Source organism: Schistocerca gregaria, chromosome 3 (assembly GCF_023897955.1).
Source record: "Schistocerca gregaria isolate iqSchGreg1 chromosome 3, iqSchGreg1.2, whole genome shotgun sequence".
In the NCBI taxonomy this organism is placed as follows: Eukaryota; Metazoa; Arthropoda; class Insecta; order Orthoptera; family Acrididae; genus Schistocerca; species Schistocerca gregaria.
Window position 1 is genome coordinate 250,551,481 of NC_064922.1, and position 21,705 is coordinate 250,573,185.

General features: G+C 39.9%; 2 protein-coding genes across 6 annotated transcripts in view; both read right to left on the bottom strand.

The window, feature by feature from the left end:
• LOC126353954 (uncharacterized) overlaps positions 1 to 15,694 on the bottom strand; it is a 179,437-nt gene extending 163,743 nt beyond the window's left edge. For both annotated transcript variants that reach the window (XM_050003254.1, XM_050003255.1), the window contains exon 1: positions 15,614 to 15,694. In XM_050003254.1, coding sequence (XP_049859211.1) covers positions 15,614 to 15,674 — 61 coding nt within the window. In that variant the 5' untranslated portion in view covers positions 15,675 to 15,694. The remainder of the gene's footprint in view (positions 1 to 15,613) is intronic.
• The window catches only part of LOC126353955 (protein saal1), an 88,294-nt gene continuing 81,660 nt past the window's right edge, over positions 15,072 to 21,705 (bottom strand). For 3 of the 4 annotated variants that reach the window (XM_050003257.1, XM_050003258.1, XM_050003256.1), the window contains exons 8-9: positions 20,514 to 20,720; positions 15,072 to 16,045 (exon numbers count right to left, since the gene is read on the bottom strand). In XM_050003257.1, the coding sequence (XP_049859214.1) occupies positions 15,867 to 16,045; positions 20,514 to 20,720 (386 nt within the window). In that variant the 3' untranslated portion in view covers positions 15,072 to 15,866. Of the gene's footprint in view, positions 16,046 to 20,513; positions 20,721 to 21,705 lie in introns of those variants that run through there. The other variant, XM_050003259.1, reaches the window with a different exon arrangement.

Below are 21,705 nucleotides of genomic sequence, written 5' to 3' on the forward strand. Positions count from 1 at the left end.
GGGGTAACTGTTGAGAGGCCAGACAAACGTGTGGTTCCTGAAGAGGGGCACCAGTCTTTTCAGTAGTTGCAGGGGCAACAGTCTGGATGATTGACTGATCTGGTCTTGTAACACTAACCAAAACGGTCTTGCTGTGCTGGTACTGCGAACGGCTGAAAGCAAGGGGAAACTACAGCCGTAATTTTTCCCCGAGGGCATGCAGCTTTACTGTATGGTTAAATGATGCTGGCGTCCTCTTGGGTAAAATATTCCGGAGGTAAAATAGTCCCCCATTCGGATCTCCGGGCGGGGACTACTCAAGGGAAATGGATAGCTTGAAGTTAGATATAGTGGGAGTTAGTGAAGTTTAGTGGCAGGAGGAACAAGACTTTTGGTCAGGTGAATACAGGGTTATAAATCCAGAATCAAATAGGGCTAATGCAGGAGTAGGTTTAATAATGAATTAAAAAATAGGAGTATGGGTAAGTTACTACAAAGAGCATAGTGAACGCATTATTGTGGCCAAGATAGACACGAAGCCTACACCTACTACAGTAGTGCAAGTTTATAAGCCAACTAGCTCTGCAGATGATGAAGAAATTGATGAAATGTATGATGAGATAAAAGAAATTATTCAGGTAGTGAAGGGAGACGAAAATTTAATAGTCATGGGTGACTGGAATTCGATAGTAGGAAAAGGGAGAGAAGAAAACATAGTAGGTGAATATGGGATTGGGGGAAAGAAATGAAAGAGGAAGCCGCCTAGTAGAATTTTGCACAGAGCACAGCTTAATCATAGCTAACACTTGGTTTAAAAATCATGAAAGAAGGTTGTATACGTGGAAGACCCCTGGAGATACTAAAAGGTATCAGATAGATTATGTAATGGTAAGACAGAGATTTAGGAACCAGGTTTTAAGTTGCACAGAGCATAACTTAATCATAGCTAATGAATCATGAAAGAAGAATCATGAAAGAAGGTTGTATACATGCCAGAATCCTGGAGATACTAGAAGGTATAGGGTAGATTATATAATGGTAAGACAAGAGATTTAGGAACGATGTTTTAAATTGTAAGAAATTTCCAGGGGCAGGTGTGGACTCTGACCACAATCTATTGGTTATCAACTGTAGATTGAAACTGAAGAAACTGCAAAAAGGTGGGAATTTAAGGAGATGGGACCTGGATAAATTTACTAAACCAGAGGTTGTACAGACTTTCAGGGAGAGCATAAGGGAACAATTGAAACGAATGGGGGAAAGAAGTACAGTGGAAGAAGAATGGGTAGCTCTGAGGGATGAAGTAGTAAAGGCAGCAGAGGATCAAGTAGGTAAAAAGACGAGGGCTAGTAGAAATCCTTGGGTAACAGAAGAAATATTGAATTTAATTGATGAAAGGAGAAAATATAAAAATGCAGTAAATGAAGCAGGCAAAAAGGAACACAAATGTCTCAAAAATGAGAGCGACAGGAAGTGCAAAATGGCTAAGCAGGAATGGCTAGAGGACAAATGTAAGGATGTAGATGCTTATCCCACTAGGGGTAAGATAGATACTGCCTAGAGGAAAATTAAAGAGACCTTTGGAGAAAAGAGAACCACTTGTATGAATATCAAGAGCTCAGATGGAAACCCCGTTCTAAGCAAAGAAGGGAAAGCAGAAAGGTGGAAGGAGTTTACAGAGGGTCTATACAAGGGCGACATACTTGAGGACAATATTATGGAAATGGAAGAGGATGTAGATAAAGATGAAATGGGACATACAATATTGTGTGAAGAGTTTGACAGAGCACTGAAAGACCTGAGTCGAAACAAGGCCCCGGGAGTAGACAACGTTCCATTAGAACTACTGACGACCTTGGGAGAGCCAGTCCTGACAAAACTCTATCATCTGGTGAGAAAGATGTATGAGACAGGCGAAATAACCTCAGACTTTGAGAAGAATATAATAATTCCAATCCCAAAAAAAGCTGGTATTGACACATGTGCAAATTACCGAACTATCAGTTCAATAAGTCAGAGATGCAAAATACTAACACAAATTCTTTACAGACGAATGGAAAAACTGGTAGAAGCTGACATTGGGGAAGAGCAGTTTGAATCAGAGAATTGAAGCTTTTGAAATGTGGAGCTACAGAAGAATGCTGAAGATTAGATGGGTAGATCATATAACTAGTGATGAAGTATTGAATAGAATTGGGGAGAAGAGGGGTTTGTGGCACAACTTGACAAAAAGAAAGCACCGGGTAGTAGGACATGTTCTGAGGCATCAAGGGATCACAAATTTAGCATTGGAGGGCAGCATGTAGCATAAAAACTGTAGAGGGAGAGCAAGAGATGAATACACTAAGCAGATTCAGAAGGATGTTGGTTGCAGTAAGTACTGGGAGATGATGAAGTTTGCACAGGATAGGGTATCATGGAGAGCATCAAACCAGTCTCAGGACTGAAGACCACAACAACAACAACAACGATTTCTTGGTAAGGAGGATGTCATGTTGTATATTAAGTACCTGGCAGACAATACTAGTAGCCTATGACTTTTTGAAAAAGATTCAGTTCTCTCTAATGTCCGGAAGGGGGGGGGGGGGGGGGGGAAGCTGCACTGATATTTAGTCCGATCCAGATAAGATTTCATGGTGGTGTATAAGTTGGCAACTTGCTACAAATATTCTAAAAGGTAAAGTCGTGCAGTTCACAAAACATAAAAAGTAGTGACTACAATATGAATGAATCATAAATAGAATCAGCCAACTCATATAAAAATCTGTTTGTAACAATTTGAGGGGGATATGAAACAGAATGTATAGATAAGATTAGTGTACAGAAAGTGGAGGACAGATTCTGGTCCACTGGTAGGATACTGGGAAAATTTAATCAATTTACAAAGAAATACTCATGTGACCCAGCCAATAATACTGCACAAATGGTTCAAATGGCTCTGAGCACTATGGGACTTAACTTCTGAGGTCATCAGTCCACCTAGAACTGAGAACCACTTAAACCTAACTAACCGAAGGACATCACACACATCCATGCCTGAGGCAGGATTAGAAACTGCGACTGTAGCAGTCGCGCGGTTCCAAACTGTAGTGCCTAGAACCCTGGCCGGCAATACTGCACAAATTTCTGGGATCCGTACCAAGCAGAATTAAAAGGGGATATTCAACAAATATAAAAACAGTTGTATAGTTACTATATATACAATAAAAGCCTGTTTATAAAGTTTCACAGCCAATATTAAGTAATGAAGCTAGGAAAATACTACAACCTATTTTTATTGCACCCACAAGAGGTACAAGACAAGATTAGATTACTTTCAGCATGCACCAGTGCATTTAAAAATAATTTTTCCCATGGTCTACTTGTGACTGTAATGGGGGGAAAACCTCATATGTTGCAATTGGAGAGTACTCCCTGCCGAGTACTACTCAAGCGTAGGTGCAGATGTAGATTATATTCAATGACTCTCTATGAATATGCCATTTCTGCTTGTGATAGAGGAGGATATTGGACATAGCTTTGCCAGTGATCTCAGAGTTCTAATTTCTCAACTCCATTAATGCATAGACTGTGGTATATCTGCTTCCACATTATATTGATAAGAAGTGTCATACATTTTTCTTTATAGACACAATGTATTTAAAAAAATCATAAATGTTTATAAGCCTAGTTTTCTCAAGAATTAGTGAAACTGTTTGTGTGTTTCAGATGTTAAATCACTGCACAGTACAATACACTGATAAAAGCACCTATCTAAGTCATCAGAAACCATTCACTCTTCCTTCATTACCTGCTACAGTAACAACACAAAGGAGGAAAGAACAGGTACAGTCTTACTCTTGGAGATTACAACTGACAGCTTGCCAACAATTTGGTTCCAGGACAACTGGGCCACTGGTGACAGAACAATTCATTATGATCCAATGAAAGATCTTGATCACAGACTCATCATTTTGTGAACCACAACCGGAAATGTCCTCAGTGCCCTACACCACTTGAAAACTTGTTAAGTACAGTAAGTATGGCAATCACTGAACTGAAGATAGCTTTGAATACCACAGTGCTTTACTAGTCATCCTCCCGTTGGGGGTGGCATGCCATCGACTTCCTCTGACCTTCAAACTGACATACCCAACTAATTACAGGGGGACCTACAGTTTAATGTTGATTCTGAAGCACAGTGAAACATGGCACTTTTCACATCAATAAACATTGCCAGAGTTGAAAGAAGTGGTAAATGACAAACAAAACTACTAGGATTGACCGGCAATTGAACAGAAGAAATTTGGATTTTTAGTCTGGCTCTGTACTACTGAACAACTGAGCCTCCAAGCATTACATATACGAGCAGAAAGAGTATTTGCCACATTAACCTGTCTTCTATAACATTCCTACATCGTAAATGTTACACAATATCCAACTTACATCAGTATGCCATTTTACTTGGGAGGCATAAGAAATCTGAAACTGCTGAATCAACAGTAATATGAAAAGGATATGCTGATAATCACCACATAGAGAAGACGCTGAGTCACAGCTAGGGACAATGAAAAAGATTGTCAAAATATTAAAGATTTCAGACAAAGTCCTTCATCTGAAGAAGAAAATAAACACACATTCACACAATCACAACTCATATATATCCTTCCCATAATGTTGTTATCCACTCTGAACTTTCCATTGTGTGAAACTGCTGGGTCAAACATTTACGGACCATAATTCACATATCAGATAGTGAGCAATTAATGTGCTTACACCATCCTATTACAACGGGTCTCAAGCTCTTCACACCAAACTAGGTACAAATAAGGGAAAAATTAAGAATACTTTTCACAGACTGTTGTGGGTCAGAGTGAGGGGACACCAATCAGAGAGACAGAATACTATCAAGGAAGACTGTGTGGCATCTTTCTATGGGAAATACTGGCAGACAGCAGCATCTATTGGGAGCTAGGCAGACATATAAGAGTTCCATGGTCTCTATTTCATCTGCCAGAATCAGGAAACCAGACGTATGCACCATCATTCGTTATTATTTCAGGAGTTAAATACATTAAACTCTCCAGTGTGTAAATAGCATGATACCTTGCCACTAACTTGTGAGAAAGATTCCCCAGTCAACTAGCCACACCTAAAACCCTTGTTCTCAAACCCACCTGCTGCATCATTAAGGATGAACATTTAACAGTTTTCCCATTTCAGTATTATCCAAAGGATAGATTGCTACTCAGCAAAGACTGCTAAACATATAAGCTTTTTCTGAATTAGACAACTCTCTCTCTCTCTCTCTCTCTCTCTCTCTCTCTCTCTCTCTCTCTCTCTCTCTCTCATGTGAACACAACTTACACACACTATTGTCTCTGGCAGCCGAGGCCATACTGCAAGCAACTGCACATGAGAGGAGAAGCAATCTGAGTGGTTGGGGTAAGGAGGAGGCTGGGGCAGGAGGGGGGGGGGGGGGGATAGCAGGGTAGGGGTGTTAGACAATAAAGTAATCTTGTGGGAGTATTCAGGGATGAGGTGGAGAGAGGATAGAGCAGCTAGGTTCAGCCTGGAAGTTAGACAGAGACAGGCTGTGAGGGACTGGAAAATGAGAGAAGTAAAAGACTTTGGGGTGTGTGGCAGAATAGAATCCTAAGTAGTGCTAGAGAGGGAACAGGGAAGGGAATAAGTGAGCGGAGGACAATGACAAACAAAGGTTGAGGCCAGGAGCGTTACAGGAATGTAGGGAATATTGCAGGGAATGTTCCCATCTGCGCAGTTCAGAAAAGCTGGGGTTGGTAGGAAGGATCCAGATGGCACAGCTGTGAAACAGTCATTCAAATGAAGAAGTCTGAGTTGGGCAATGTACTCAGCAGCAGGGGGGATCCCGCTGTTTCTTGGCCACAGTTTGTTGGTGGCCATTGTAGTGTTTCCAGATATTTGTAAACATTTCAACACAACATTGGAAAACTGTTGACAAGAGATGCTTGTGAGCAAGTTGAACAAGCATAAATATAGTGAGAAGGGGAAACTGTATGCAGTAAATGTAAATGTGGAGCAGTGGTGGAGCCGGCGAGTAGGGAACCAGTAGAAATGGTATTACAACCACTGGTCGTTCGGGAGTCATTTGTGGCATGGTGCAGCAAATGCCTGCGTCGAGAGTCATCGAGTAAATGACACGCCAACAGAGGTGTAATGAACAATTGAACAGCAGCAGTTGTTTATCTGGGTTGCTCTCTCAGGTCCTAAAGTACACATGTAGGGACATTTTTGAATGTACTCAAGAGAGTGGTATTAGCGTAGCAATTGTTTGTTGTGTTGTTAAAAGAAATAGCGAAAATGTTGGGCAAAATATACCCCTGTTTGTGAGAAGTGCGGCTATTTATTTAGTAGCACAGTAGAGAGAACTTGCGGAAGCATTCCAGGAACTTTCACCACAGTTGGACGAACAGGGAGGTGGCACGGAAGGATCTGGACCACAAAACAACTATTCTTCCAAGAGAGGATTAAGGTAATACCACTTTCTAGGGTTGGCAAAATATTGCCCAGTTATATTGGCCAGGGATGCAACTTCCCACTGGTGCTGGTATAAGACCCACCACAAACTCTACAAAATATACATGAGCAGGAGAAGAGGGAAAAATACACCCCACCAGTCAAGCGGACAAACAGTTTGTTGGTTCTCATGTCCATGTAGAATGGAGCAGAGTGGTTGTGGCTTAGCTTGTGGATCACATGATTGATTTCAATGGTAGCCCTGCTTTTGGTGGGATAGATTATGCTTGTGACCAGACTGGAGGACATGGTGTGTGGGAGACATATCTTGCAGCTACGTCTATTACAGGGATATGAACCATGAGGCAAGGGGTTGGGAGCACAGGTTGTGTAGTGATGGGTGAGGATATTGTGTAGGTTTGGCGAGTGGCAGGATACAACTATGGGAAGGGTGGGAAGGATATTCCTCATTTCAGGACATGATGAAAGGTAGTCGAAACTCTGGCAGATAATGTTATTCAGCTGTTCCAGTGGTACTGAGTCACAAGAGGAATGCTGCTCTTTGGCTGGATGGTGGGGCTCTGGAAGGTGGTAAGTGGCTAGTGAGATAAGGGACATCTCCGTACAAGGTTTGGGATGTATTTATGGTCTGTGTAGGCCTCAGACTGTAATTACTCTCCACAGCTTGTTCATGAACAGACTGCATGTGCCTTATCTCTCCAGTCACCCACCACCTCACACTGTGCCACTGTCTGGCCACATAAGAGCATTCCCCTTCAGACTCATTACCACGATGGATTGGAGAAACTGAATCACATTCTCCCGCAGGGTTTCTACTGCCTCTCATCACACCCTGAAATGAGGAATGTCCTACCCACTATACTTCTCGCCCCTCCAATAGTGGCATTCCGCCACCCACTGAATCTATACCATATCCTCGTCCATTACTACACATGCCTGCTCCCATCCCCTTGCCTCATATACTCATAATAGGCCTAGATGCAAGAAGTGTCCCATACATTCTCCCACTACCACCTATCCCAGTCTGGTTGCAAGCAACACCTACCCCATCAAAGGCACAGCTATCTGCGAAATCTAAACAGACATGGATCTTTCCTGCAAAAGCCTTAGCCCCACAAAAATATCAGTCATTTCCAAAGGCCTTAACTTCTGCCCCACTCCCAAATACAGTCGCAATCGACTTGTTAAAGATCTTCTCTCCTATTCCCAGACCCTACTGTGGAAACACTTTTTTGCCATGCCTGGCTCAGTTCACCCCTCCATTCAACCATGATCCACCAACACTATCAGCAAATAACCCCTGTTAACTTTTCAGAATTTCTTAACCTTGAACCTTGCCTAAACATCGTTCCCAAATCCTTAAACATACAAGCTAACCTAACACCCAACAGCAATCCACAACCTGAAAACTGATCCTGACCTTATAATCCTACCAGCTGCAAATGCTCCATCACTGTTGTTTTCAACTGCAAGGATTACCTGGCCTAAGGACTTCACCAGCTGTCAAATTCGTCCATCTACAAACCCTGCCACAGTAACCCCATTCCAGAAATCAAACAGAATTTCCAGTCTCTTCTCAAATCCTTAGACCCATCTCAGAATCTCTCCCCAGACCCATCTCTCTCCTTACCCCTACCACTTCCCACACTACTACAAGCTTCCTAAAGTCCATAAACTCAACCATCCAGAATGCCCCATTGGGGCCCATTATTGTGCCTCCACTGAGAGAATTTCTGCTCTTGTAGTTCGACACCTTCAGTCTATTACCCTCAACTTACCATCCAACATAAAAGATACCAACTATTTTCTCCACAGACTCCCCACAGTTTCTGTTCCTCTACCACACGGTGCCCTGCTCGTCACTATTGATGCCCCTTCCCATTACAGTAACATCCGTAATGCCCACGGCCTTGGTGCTATTAAACACTACCTTTCCCAATGCCCGACAGATTCCAAACCTACAACCTCCTTCCTGGCCACCATGATCAACTACACCCTCACCCACAATTACTTCTCCTTTGAAGGTATAACCTAAAAAGAAATGCCAGGTAAAACAATGGGCACTTGCATGGCCCCATCCTAGGCCAATCTATTCATGGGTTATCTAGAGGAATCTTACCTAACCACCCAGAATCGAAACACTCACAAGGTTTAGATTCACTTTAGATTCACTGATGACTTCTTTGTGATCTGGATCAAGGGTGATTACACCCTATCCACATTCCTTCAAGACTTCAAACCTCCTCCCTCATTCACTTCACCTTGCCCTCCTTCACCCAACAAGCCAACATCCTGGATGCCAGCTATATCAATACCTCCATCCATACCAAACCTACCACCAGTAATATAGCTCCACTTTGACAGCTGCCAGCCATTCCATACCAATACCAACAGCACTTCTAGAAATATACCAAGGATCTCACTGAGGCCTTCACCAGATCGTAATTACCCTCCCAACTGTGTACGGACACAGATCTCCTATGCATTATCTCTTCAGTCACCCATCACCTCATGAAGTCCCACTGTCCAGTCACAGAGGAGCATTCCCTTCATCACTCAGTACCACCCAGGACGGAGCAACTGAATCATATTCTCTGCCAGGGTATTAACTACTTCTCACAGTGCTCTGAAATGTGGAGTGTCCTACGCATTATCCCTCCGATCCCTCCCACAGTGGTACTCAAGTGCCAAACAAACCTACACGTTATTTTCATACACATCCAACAAGCTGTATATCCGCATGAACCACCACAGACAAACTGTGGCCAAAAAATAGCTGGACCACTCCACTGCTGCGCGCTCTGTCCAAGACAGTGCTCCCCATTTGAATGACTACTTTACAGTCCGTGCCATCTGCATTCTTCCTACCAACACCAGGTTCTCTGAATTTCACATGTGGTAACCCTCCTTGCAATACATCCGATGTTCCCAAAACCCTCCTGGCAACAACCTCTATTAGTCATTGTCCTTCACCTCACCTATCCTCTTCCCCATTCCCACTCCAGCACTACACAGCCTCCTGTTCCTCATTCACACCCACAGTTTTTTTACCTCTCTCCTTTTCCAGTAGCCCCCTTCCCCCCAATTGCCCAATGTCTAATCTCCCAACTGCACCTAGCTGCCTGCCTCTCTCTCGCCCCTCGACCCTGTAAGCTCCCACAAGCAGCACTACCTCTATCACCCACCTTTCACCTACCCTATCACTCCCATTCCCCACCACAGCATCGTCCTAACCCCACCACCCAGATTTCTTGTCTCATCAACAGCAATTGCTCGCAATCTGGCCTTGGCAATCAGAGACAGTGGTCATATGCATGATAGTTGTGTTTGTATGAATGTGCATGTGTATGTTGTCTAATACAGATGAAAGCCTTTTGGGTGAAAGCTTACTTATTTGTCATTCTTTTCGTTGTGCCTATCTGCGACTCAACATCTTCACTATCCTTTTCACAATACCATTGATATTACATTCTAGATTTTCTATTGTTTAATTTCCCCATTTCAGTTTTCAGAGACTTATTTTTTTTTATCTGTCAAAAGTAATGATTCTATGAAAAATAAATGTTGTTATTTTATCCCACATTTATATTCCATTATTCATTCCAACTATCTGTTCAAAACTGGGCCATACTTTGTTCTGCTACTCATTCACTCATACTCCATCACTGTCAAATGTACCTAGTTGAATCGGCACACAATGTTAAACTTTGTACTTTTAAATTTGTGAAAAAACTTCATTAAACTCTAAATAACAGCAGCTATTAAATGTTTGTGCAAACATAGGGAGAAATGGCCATTACTATTACATAAAAGAAATAATAGCTGACAGAAACAATTGGGTCTTCATTTCTGCCATATTCTATTCAAGAGTGGAATAGTCTGAAAGCAGTTCTATGAGCCATCTGCTATACATTTAAATCTAAATTGCAGAGTAATGATGTTGATGTAGATATAGAATCTACCTGCCGTTACTATCATTTTGTGGAAAAACATAACAGCAGAATAAGATAATTCTAAATAGTATGAAATCATTGGTTAAAAAAAGAAAGAATGAGGAATCCTCTGATAGTATCTGCAGCCACCATGTTATACCTGAGTGAATAAATTAACTGTAACTGCTTTATTCTCACAAAGAAAAACATTTCTATAGTTGCATCATTCTGACAACAAATATTTGATTTACTATAATCAGACAACACAGACAAACAGTAATCTTTGGAAGAGGACTACTCTATTAACTTCACTGTAAAAAAAATGCATGGCTTTTTATGTAGGAAAACTGTGGTCAAAAGCAAGTTCCACCACCCAAGTGCACAAAATGCTTAACTTGAACAGCTTTTTCGCAAATCCTGCCATGTGTATCTTCAAGGCCCACACTCCATCCCCCTCCACCCTTCCCACACCCTCCACCCATCATCAGCTTTTCAATCTGGTAATATTCTTCATCTTAATCTCCACTAATTGCTCTGCTCCATCCACCTGTGCCATCCTGGGAACAGACTAAAATCTGCTAACAGTTCAAGTAATCTCCCTCATTTGTTGAAATGGGTGGGGCACACTCACACTGGGGTATGAGTCCTTTTTAACCTTTCTGAATGCATTCCTCTTTCCTCCACAAGTATTGAACTAACAGCTCTGAAAGCTATGATAGTTTTCTATATATTTATACCTGTCTCTCGCCAGAGTTAAGAATTTTGCCTCATGAAGAGAAGTACTGGCCAGTAACTGTATCTCATAATTTTATAGTTTTCGTTAAGTGAATTTTGCTGTGAGAGAAGTTTAAAATACACATACACTTATACAAGAAGTTTCATATACATATACAGTTATTGTGTACCAGTAGAGTTGATGTGGTGTATATTTTAAACCGCATCAACTCCACTGGTACAGAACAACTTTATATGTGTGTGAGTCGTTAGCTGGAGATACAGACATCTCACCAAAAGCTCTAGTGACATCTGTTGTTTATCATCTCCACCTACTCTTCATCTGGCACATCCATTACAGCATGTGGAAGCAGCCTCATGTACTTTTTTCCATGGATTCTCACATACCTTGCCACCCACCAGAATCCTCTTCCTGTCTTTGCAATTGGAGAGAGGCAACTTGGACATCCTACTCTGTTTCTTCCACTTTCCAGTGCAAATGGTGGATGGTCTACCATGCATTCAGAAAATATGAATATATTATGAATTCCTTTCATTTGACTGATGGAAGTCATCAATTTTTAAGATATGTGACCATTCTCACTCTGGCATGCGACATCTCAAAGTACTGCCTTTTGAAAATTTCACTTAATGGCAATGACACATGAGAATGAACATTTCTCTTGTATTGCTCACTTGATTTTATCTGACAATGATTACTCAAAATAAGATATTCAGAGATCAATACATTCCCAAGGCATTACTACATCCTATATGAAAAATTTCAACTCCTGATAACATCTTATCTGCTCACACCTGTTACATGTTCCCATCTCTCACAGTATGAGTGTATGTAATACACCCAGGAACATTGTTGGACATGATTATTTTGGTGGTCCAGGTGTTTTGGTGTAGGGAGGCATATGTCAGCCATGCTGATAGAGGAATGGAATGCCCTACCACAAGAACTCCTTACCAACCTTGTGGCCAGCATGCGAACAAGTTGCAGAGCACGCATTGCCATCCTTGGTGATCACACATCTTATGAAGAACCATTTTCTGCCTTTTGTAAAGTAAAGGGAACTGCCATAAATCACAGTGACTTCAGTGTAATTATTGTCTTTAAATAAATGTGTCACTTCTGCTCATCACATTGTGTATGACTTTCAGTTACCTTCTGTACTATAGTGCAGCAGTTCTTTCTATGCACAATTCAAGTTTCATTGAGCTATGTTTTTTGCCAGTGACATATCATGCAAAAGTTACTTTCATCTTTGAGTTTTGCAGACCAGCAAATTCTTGTTTTTTTTCAATAGTTCTACCCTCCAATTCCATCTCAGTGGGTTATTATATGATTTATCAATACAACATCCTCCAACTAGTTTGGCAAGCTATTCAGTTGGGGGATGTTTGTTGGCAGTGACATTAAAACATGAAGTGATTGAGTACAGTTCTTGCACTGTGCCAAACTAAAATGTCTTCAGATTTCCACCACATTGGTGTGTGATGTGACTCAAGATACTGCAGTGTGTCACAGCACCCTTGTATTCAGTCAGTGCTGGAGACACTAGTCATTCTTTGTACTCTCACATACTTAAACTGAATATCTCACCAAACTGATTACAGGAATTACTTACAAATTACAATTTAGACACACTTATTTTTATACTATCAGCTGTGTGACATAAAAGATTGATGACTAGTTTCAATCACGTATAATGGTCATCTTCAGATCTAAGCGTTCACCGCTGGTGTTCGTTCAAAATATTTTGGTAAAAGTAATCAGCCTGGAGTTACAGAATAAAGAATACACTAGCATCAAATCCGTGGTCACCATTTCTATTAGTGGATAACATATAAATAATACATAATAACAGTAACAGCTTCTATTAGTAGGCAAAATACAAGTCCTAATAGAAACTATTATCAAGGGTTTGATGCTACTGTTTTAGAATTTCTTTATTGTTTAGCTCCTGGCCAATTCCTTTTACCAGAGTATTTTGATGGTTACCCATGATAAACATTTAGATCTGAAAATGATCATTACATATGGTCAGAACTAATCATCAATCATTTGTCATGCAACTGAGACTGTAAAAATAAACTTTTCTTACAATGTATACAGTCGTAGTACCTCTCATATCAAAAATAATCAAGATATAACTTTGTTTGTCATAACAGCAAGGACTATGTTTTCTATTAATACTGGATGTGGTGTGAAACATGTTGTGATCTCCGTCTTTGTTGGTTCCATGAATAATTCCCAAAAATTCCACAAAATTAACTGGAAAAATCTTTAGAAAAAGCAAAGAAAAAAGTACTTAAGATTCTTGCTTTACTAACAGTGGCTGGACAAATTTGATTAACATAATTATTTTCTACTCTTCCTATCCATAACCCTCCCCCCCCCCCCTCACACCCCCCTAAAAAAAAACTACATTTTCCTGCTACTCTTTCCATGTTTTCTTTTCTTTTCTGTTGCCGGCTTTCTACTTGCCTATGATAGGGTGTTACTGTTAAGATTTATTCAAATACAGTATATAAATAAAAAGTTATCAGTCAATTTGCAAGATGATAAGACATATGCTAACTCTGAGAAAATTATCTACAAATCCCCAACAAAATCCAGAAACTGCATGCTGTTCATTGCACCAGCAGCAACGAATGCATTAGACTAGCAGCACACATTTAGGTTTACAGAAATGAAGGACTTCAGAGAGGTAACATATCCTTTATGATTAGCACTTAAATTAATTATTGGCCCAGAAATTCGCTGTTGCAACAATAAGTTCTCCATTAGTTGCCTCCATCATCATCCGTAACCTTTATATTCCATATTAATTACTCAATTTATGTAAGACAATAGGTATTTTTTATACTATCAATCCAGAAAATTTAGGAATGCACATATTACATTCATAAAATTTGTTCGAGATAGAACAGCCAATACAGTTCCTCAAGGAATAATGACAGAAAGATTAGAGTTTAATGGTGCATCAGTGATGATGTTAGAGATGGAGTATAAGTTCAGACTGGATACATATGAAGAAGGAAACTGGCTGTGTCTTTTTCACAGCAACACTATTCACCATAGGTAAACATCAAAATACTCTTGCAAAAGAAATTGGCCAGGAGCTACACAATACAGAAATTCTAAAACAGCAGTGTCAAACCCTTGATAAAAGTTTCTATTAGAACTTGTATTTTGTCTACTGATAGAAGCTGTTACTATTAGTAATTGATTTAGAAAAATTGTGGACAATCTAAATCTGGATGGGAGATTGAGGATATAAACTCCATTTCTCATGAATGCCAATCCAATGCATTAACATTCAAGTCACTTCAAGTTTTAATGTCACTGCCAACAAACATCCCTGTACTAAATAGCTCATCAAAGAAATTGGAGTATTCCGTATTGATAAATCATATAATAACCCACTGAGATAGTATCACTGCACCATCTCTCTCAATCTCCAAAGTTCCAGTTGTGGTATTTTAATTACTGATGAAACGGTATCATTAATATTTCTCCACAAACCATACTGAGTGCTAACATGTGTTGAATAGTTGAAGGTAACAGGTGATGCAACCAATGCAGTTAAGGTCACAGTATCAATACAGTGCTAAAAATACTGATGCAATTGATAGAAATGAATAATGACAACCTACACTAATGTGGAAGAGTGAACTAACACCAATTATTAACTGACAGTAAAGACACAGCTTCCCACTGTCTGCCATGGCACTATTTCTTTTCTAAAATTCTTTGTATGTCAGACTCAATTTTTAGTTTTTATCAATATCATATTTAAAGAAACTAAAAATTGAGTTTGACATAGATCAGAAAACACACAGTCATGCACAAATGGTGCACAATGAGAAATTCTGGAACCTTCGAGTTAGCAATCTTCACTGGACTAAATTATTACATCTCAACAGCAGAATTGCTAAGTTGAGCAGGATGACAATTTTATTTACTTTCGAAACAAGTGCTTCAAACATCCTATTTCTCTTTTTAATCTAGTACATATATACAATGTCAACAGTTCATTACAGAATTATCACTGCTCAATATTTGTTAGTTTTACACTTCCAGAAATGTAAAAAATATTAGAAAAGAATTATATTAATTAATGTACACATATGAAAAGTAAATTCAAAACTCTGTAATCATATAGTTGTTTTCACACACACAAAGAGTTCCTCTTTTTTTATGATGTTGATAGCTCATAAGCAACACTGTGCACAACTAGCTAAGATCTTCACACAAAAAAAATAATTAATTAGATGACTGAGATGTTGTGCAGTAATTGTCTCTCTTCTATTTTTTGTTCTTACCACTCTATGTCTCACATAAGTGTGCATTCATTTCACTATTTCAACAACTCACGGTCCACATACAGATGGCATTATTACCATGGCCCAAGAAAAGTTTGAATGAAATTAATTAATATTTCACATATTGGTAAAAAGCAGTTACGCTGCCCTACCTCCCTGCAACTGAAGTATGACAGATGTGAGAGGGACAATCAAAAAATAAAATGAAACCATGAGTACTATTGGATCTTTGCTGTTTCAGCAACAGTTTCATAATTCACTGTGTTTAATTAATAGCTGGAAAGTTCATGTAAACAAGGAGGCTGCGTGACTTGCAGAAGATAAGAATGACCTCTCCAGTTTTGTTTTTCTTCATCTCTTCATAGGAACTCCATTACTCATTGATAATGTTAGAACACCTCTCTCTCAGTGGCTTGGTTTATTTTCTCCATTTAACAACGACTGGGCACTTTGATGTGAAGCTGTTGAGAGCAAGTTCCTGGCTTTGTTGAGTAAATGCTGCAAACATTCAGTGGTCTTTTCTTTATTAATTGCTTCCCCATCATCAGAAATATCTTCCCATTCATCAGAGTTTGCTTTGTGATCTATAAAAGACATAAATAATATACAAATGTGTATCTATGTGGTACAAGAACTTATGACATAGAAAAGAGAAAAAATGGAAGGTAATTGTTCCTCTCCTGCAAAAAAGGGGCGAATGGGGAGGAAGGCATAAAGCAGATATTTCACAGCTCTGGCACCAAATTAAACACAATACACATAACTGAAACTCATGTTGTCTGTTGTATATATGCAAGAAATAAGCAAATTGGATATTATTTTTTTAGTGAAAAAAATCAATCTTAGCACTAGTTTAAAAAGTGGTGGGTACAGATCTTTAGGATAACAAATCAAGTGTACATAATAAGCTGGTAACAAAATACCTAAAAATTAGCAAATGGCATATTTTACACATATGCATAAAGGTTATGTTTTGTTTTGTCAGTGCTCACTAATACCTTTCTTTTTTATGTTGACATAAATGTACCAGTTTTCATCACCAGCAGTGACCTGGCATATAAATGGTTCATTTTGTTCACAAAGTAACAAACAATAAGCAACCAGAGATTCAAAAGAATTCATCCACTGACAATGTATACAGAAACAATACACTAATGCACTAATCTTGTCCACAGGATACAGTTGTCATATAATGTCTGAATGACAACACTCTGTTAGTACTCTATCAGATGCAGGCATTCATAGATTAGCAATCTTCTTAAATACAAATTATGACATTTTACATGTAGGCATCACGTCAGCTGCATTTTCCTCTTCCAGACAGATTCAAAATGCACACTGAAGGAGTTGGTGCCTATTTTTCATTTTCTTTTCACTCTTGTCTGTCCTGTGTAATTCACAACATACCGAACTATAAATGGTGTAAGAGATATGCTAAACAACCTTTTAATGCCACGCTGTTCTGTTAATGAACAACACTATCATGTACTTGTGTATCAACCTAATAATTGGTGTGCTAAAACGACTGAATAACAAACTTCTATGTGAAATCAACCAATGGCAAGTCCAGGATGGAATCACATCAACATGGAAAAGACAGACTAACATTCACGAGGAGCTGTTGAGTTGCAGACAAGAACAATGAAAAAGAATGGAATAACAGCAACATGTAAAAGACTTATTGCCACTTACCACATAGAGGAGGCGTTGAACTGCATACAGACACAATGAAAAGAATGCTAGAAATATTCAACTTCCTGACAATGTTCTTCATCTGAAGTAGAAAACTCTCACGTACTCACACAAGAACAACTCACAGACATATGGCCACTGTTATCTCCAAACAGTAAGGTCATCTCGGGCCTTAGCGCTCGAAGACTATAGTGGCCATGTGAAAGTTGTGTGTGCATGAATGTATGTTTGTTTTCTACTTCTTATGAAAGACTTCGTCCACAAGTTCAATATTTTCAGCATTATTTTCATCGTGCCTGTTTGTAACTCAGCATCTCCTTTCCACATTGTTCGAACTACCATGTGAGCTACTCAATAACAAATCTACACTACATCAAAAACTTTTTGGGGTTAAAGATAACAACTTACCACATAGTCATCAACAGTTACATAAACAACATACTGAAAACCTTGCTAGCTGTTAGATGATTGCTTTTTTGAGTAGGAGTAAACAGACACACATGTACACGTGTGCATGCTCACATACCTGTATGGTTACAATGTGCTGTGACTGCAGTTCTGCAGCTTGGTGGAGGTAAGGGGTCGTATCGGGTTGGAGTGGCAAGGGGAGACAAAAGGTGCGGAACAAAAGGTATGGTAGGCAAAGGGTTGCTAAGTGCTGGGAGGGAAGCAGGAGGTGGATGGGATAACAACACAACAGGGGTGTGGGAAATAGCATTGGTGAGTTTGTGAAGCATACAATTAAGAAGACGTAGAGGAAAGGACTTTTTTGGGGGGGAGGGGGAGGGGTGGCCAGAACAGAGGAAGAGGAGACTGTGGGCACAGGATGAATGAGTTGGGTCCTGGGGGAAGCTGGAGGTGCCTTTGGGGCAAAGGGCTAGAAAGAATGAGGCCACAGGCATTACAGCAACTGAAGATATGTTGCAAGAACAACTCTCATCTTACAGTTCAGGAAAGTTGGTGTTGGGGAAGAAGTACTCAATTGGATGGGTTGTGAAAAAGCCATCAAAACTGAGAATGCTGTTTGGAATGAGGTCTTTCGCAATGGCACTGATATGTAAAACATCCCCAGTTTTCTTGCTGTGTCAATTTGGGATGAAATCTCCAACTTTCGGCAATAGACTCCATCGTCATCGTCAGGAGCAACTGACTTGTCTTCGCTGATGCTGTGGTGTCACCACAGCAGCCAGCAGTAAAGACGATCTGTAGCTCTGACGATGATGATGGAGGCTATCATCAAAACCTCGAGATTTTATCCCGAACTGACGCAGGAAGAAACCGAGAATGTTTCACATATGAGCATGCTGTTCTCGGCAGCATGTTTTGCCACTGGGTGGTCAAATGCACTCTCAGTCACAGTTTGGCAACAGCCATTCATTTGGGTGGACAGCTGGTAGCTGGTCATGGTGACATAACTTGCTGTCCAGAAATTTCAGCACAGCTGGTACATGATATGACTGCTTTCACAGATGACATATCTCTGTTGGGATAGGATAAGCCCGTGATGGAACTGGGAGTACAATGCACTGGTTGCATATATTGGGCAAGTTTTGCACCTGGGTCTTCCACAGGGACATGATTCATCTGGCAACTGATTGGGAATGAGTGTGGCATATGGTACAAGTACAGACGAGGATACTGTGTAGATTGGGTAGGTGGCGGAATATCACTTTGGGAGTTCTTCATTCTTCTGCCACATGACAGCATACTACCAAGCAAGACAATTTGGTCCTGCATGTACCAGCAACATGCTTCATATTTTCCAAATATCCATACATGTCTTTATTTACAGTATGAGAAACATTACAACATACTGAACATACATTCAAAGTACAATTAACGAGAAAGGGATATGAATTTATTGAGTAGCAATTTTCCCAAAAGTAGACTTCTATCACAGCAAATGCTATCATTAGTGAGTGGTGTTGATGTAAGATGATGATTTGTGAAGGATCATTGCTAGATCTGTCTGACAAAAGCAGGCAAAACTTCAATAAAGGCATGGACTGCTCCACACAGGCTTCTCTTGTCAGTGTAATAGTGTAAGTGTGATTAGTTGACAGTGAAAAATGCTGCAAGAGAGAAATTATAAGTTATATGAGAAACTGTTCTGGAAATATACAGTAAAGTGAAAATTGTACTGGAAAATTTGCAAGATCTGTCTGATATGACATTCATTAGCAGACAGGCAAATATCAATAAGACCATCTCAGATGTGTTGAAATTTACATGGCAAGCTACAATTTTCTCTAAATGTGACACAAAAATACAAGCATGTGGCATTAATCTTACATTTAGGTTACTCTCACTCAACCTTTGCTGGTCCCTGTCCTCCACCTGCCTATCCTCTTCCCTGCTTCCACTCCAGCTCTACACATGTCTTCAATTCTGCCAGTGCATCTGCATCGTCATTTCCCATTTTCTATTGCTCTCCTCTCCCTTTTGCTCTGCCCCTTACCACCCTCCCAGCACAGCCTCCTGATTCTGTTCCCACCACACCTCACCACACTCCCATGAGAAGCACACTAGTGTCTTCCATCACCCTGATCCTACTATCCCAACCTCTCCCCGACCCACACCTCTACTGTACCCTCACTACCCAGTTCAGCAATAATCATTGCTCGTCTCACACACAGCTGCAATTGGACATTAGTGCCTGGAGGCGACAGTGGCTGCGCATGTTTTGTGTGATTTTATTGCCATTGGTGTGTGTGTGTGTGTGTGTGTGTGTGTGTGTGTGTGTGTGTGTGTGTGTGTGTGTGTGTTTTGCCTATGTCTTATGAAGGACTTAGTCCAATAGCCACATAATATCTAGCATTCTTTTTTTCAATGGGCCTATTTACCACTCACTGCCTCCTCTATTTGGTGAGTAGCAATTATCCCGTTCAACTTGTTGTTATTCCAGCCTGGATTTTCCATTGTTTGATGTGTAACTACAATGCATACACTTGTTTGTTCTTAACTTCAGATACACCACATGATTGCAATAACCATGGATATACAAATATACTTTTCAGTGCAAGCTTTCATGTAATATGAAGAAAAACAAAGATAAAAATATGTGCTACAGTCAATGTGACTTCACGGAAATAGTTTCAGGTTTCAGAGCACATTCACTAGTGACACCACCAGCGATGTCTGGAAGAATGTCTATCCAAAACCCTGTTGAATGGACTTCATATTACATGAGCCCAAAAGTTCCTTCACTTACTACACATACTATGCAGTGTAAGTAACTACACATGTATGGTAGTAACTAAAGGGAAACACACAAATATTATCTTCTTGTCATGAATATTTCAAATTGTGAAGGGTGCTTTAAATTTATAACACAGTTTTTAAGACAGTTATATTACCTACCTTCTTCCAGAAATGCTTCTAGCCTACTAATCAAATTCTTCATTTCGTCTTCACAGAGATGTGGTAAATTTCTTACAGGCAGAGATTTATCCAGGAAACATATTACGGATATAAACAATTTATTACTTTCTGCCCTAGTTTTAAAATTCATACTAAATCGACTCAAGATATGTTGAATACAGGGCAAGAGGTCTCCAATACACGTTCCTGCAAAGGAAATGTAAATATTTATAAGACTAATTGCAATTAACAAAACATATTTTAAGAAGTTAATTAAGGCTAATAATGAGAGAATACTATCTAACAGACATGATATAGCTGAAATATGGAAATAATACTTCAACATCCTGTTCAATCATGAAGAACCTAAAAAGATGTTTGCACTTCAAATCCCACTAACAGTGCAAACAGATTATCCTCACTCGATCTGCAAGAAATTAACAGCTAGCAAAGTTAAAGAAAAACAAAAGTGCACAAAAGGGTGGAGTCCAGACAGACATTTTGCATCTACTCTCCACTTCAAAATCTATACTTTATAAACCACAGTTAAGTGCATAGCAGAGAGTACTTGCCATTGACCTGTTATTAGGGCGTCTTCCCATTCCATTCACATATGTAGCACAGGAAGGATTGCTAATAGGCTTCTGTGCACACTGTAACTAATCTTATCATCTCATTGCAATCCCTATGAGGGTGATACATTGGGGGTTGGGTATATGTTTTAAATCCCTTGTTACTCCTATGTGGTACAGGCCCCACAAACTTGTTGGATACTGTAATGAATCACACAAATCTTTTGTCAGCAATCTCCTTTGTAGACTGACTGCATGTTCCCATTATCCTACCAATGATAACACACCAGATAGCACCCAACTATCTGCTATACCTAAGAATGAACCTTGATAATATTATGAAAATGATAGTTGCTATTCACCATAGATTGGAAATGCTGAGTCATAGATAGGCACAATAAAAGAGTGTCAAACACAGCTTTCGGCCAAACAGGCCTTCATCAGAATTAGACAACATACACACACACTCATACAAATGCAACTCACAAACACGACCACAGTCTCTGACAGCCATAGACTGTGTGTGTGTGTGTGTGTGTGTGTGTGTGTGTGTGTGTGTGTGTGTGTGTGTGTGTATGTATGTATGTGTGTGTGTGTGTATGTGTGTGTGTGTGTGTGTG